This window comes from Phytophthora infestans, genomic scaffold, assembly GCF_000142945.1.
Source record: "Phytophthora infestans T30-4 supercont1.6 genomic scaffold, whole genome shotgun sequence".
Classification (NCBI taxonomy): Eukaryota; Oomycota; class Peronosporomycetes; order Peronosporales; family Peronosporaceae; genus Phytophthora; species Phytophthora infestans.
The window spans coordinates 4,505,602-4,506,272 of NW_003303753.1; the positions used below are offsets into that span (position 1 = coordinate 4,505,602).

Here is a 671-nt window from a genome sequence, read left to right on the forward strand (position 1 = left end):
AGGCTCGTGAACCGGATGCTGCAGCCCTCGCGATCTCTATTCGGTGGTGCGGGGAGTGTGATAGACGATTAACAATCATGCTACTAGTAGTAAGGTTAGAAGAGGTGGGCAGCAGCGCCGCAGGGAGCTTGGCCGCCATTAGGAGCAATACATGCAACAACCCCTGCGTGGTAATCCAATATTTTCGTATTACGTAGTGCAATATGTAGCAAGCGTCAATTAAATGCACATGTATTGCATTATTAATTCTTAAGCACTCCGGCTCGCTGCCTCTTGGGCACCGAACTGCTTCCACCTACTGTACACCGCCTTCGGTGCACCGCCTTGCCACCATCATGCCTTTATCCTGCCACCGCGCCCTGGCGCCGCCCCTTCCACCGCCCTGTCTGCCGCCCTTCCACCGCCACCGCCCTGCCGCACTGTCATCGCTCTGACGCCGAACTGTTACCGCACTGTCACCGCCCTGCCACCGCCTTGCCGAACTGCCACCGCACTGAGACCGCCCTGCCACCGTTACCGCCCTGCCGCACTGCCATCGCTCTGCCGCCGAACTGCCATCGACCTGCCGCCGCACTGCCACCGCACTGAGACCTCCCTGCCACCGCCACCGCCCTGCCGCACTGCCATCGCTCTGCCGCCGAGCTGCCATCGCTCTGCCGCCGAACTGCCAT

At 61.0% G+C, this 671-nt stretch overlaps 1 protein-coding gene across 1 annotated transcript; it reads right to left on the reverse strand.

Moving 5' to 3' along the window:
• Positions 1 to 389: 389 nt before the first annotated feature.
• Positions 390 to 671, reverse strand: PITG_05042 (uncharacterized protein; the record flags this gene model as incomplete). The annotated part of the gene is made up of 1 exon (XM_002905669.1): positions 390 to 671. The coding sequence occupies one exon, from the start codon at positions 669 to 671 to the stop codon at positions 456 to 458; it is 216 nt and encodes a 71-aa protein (XP_002905715.1).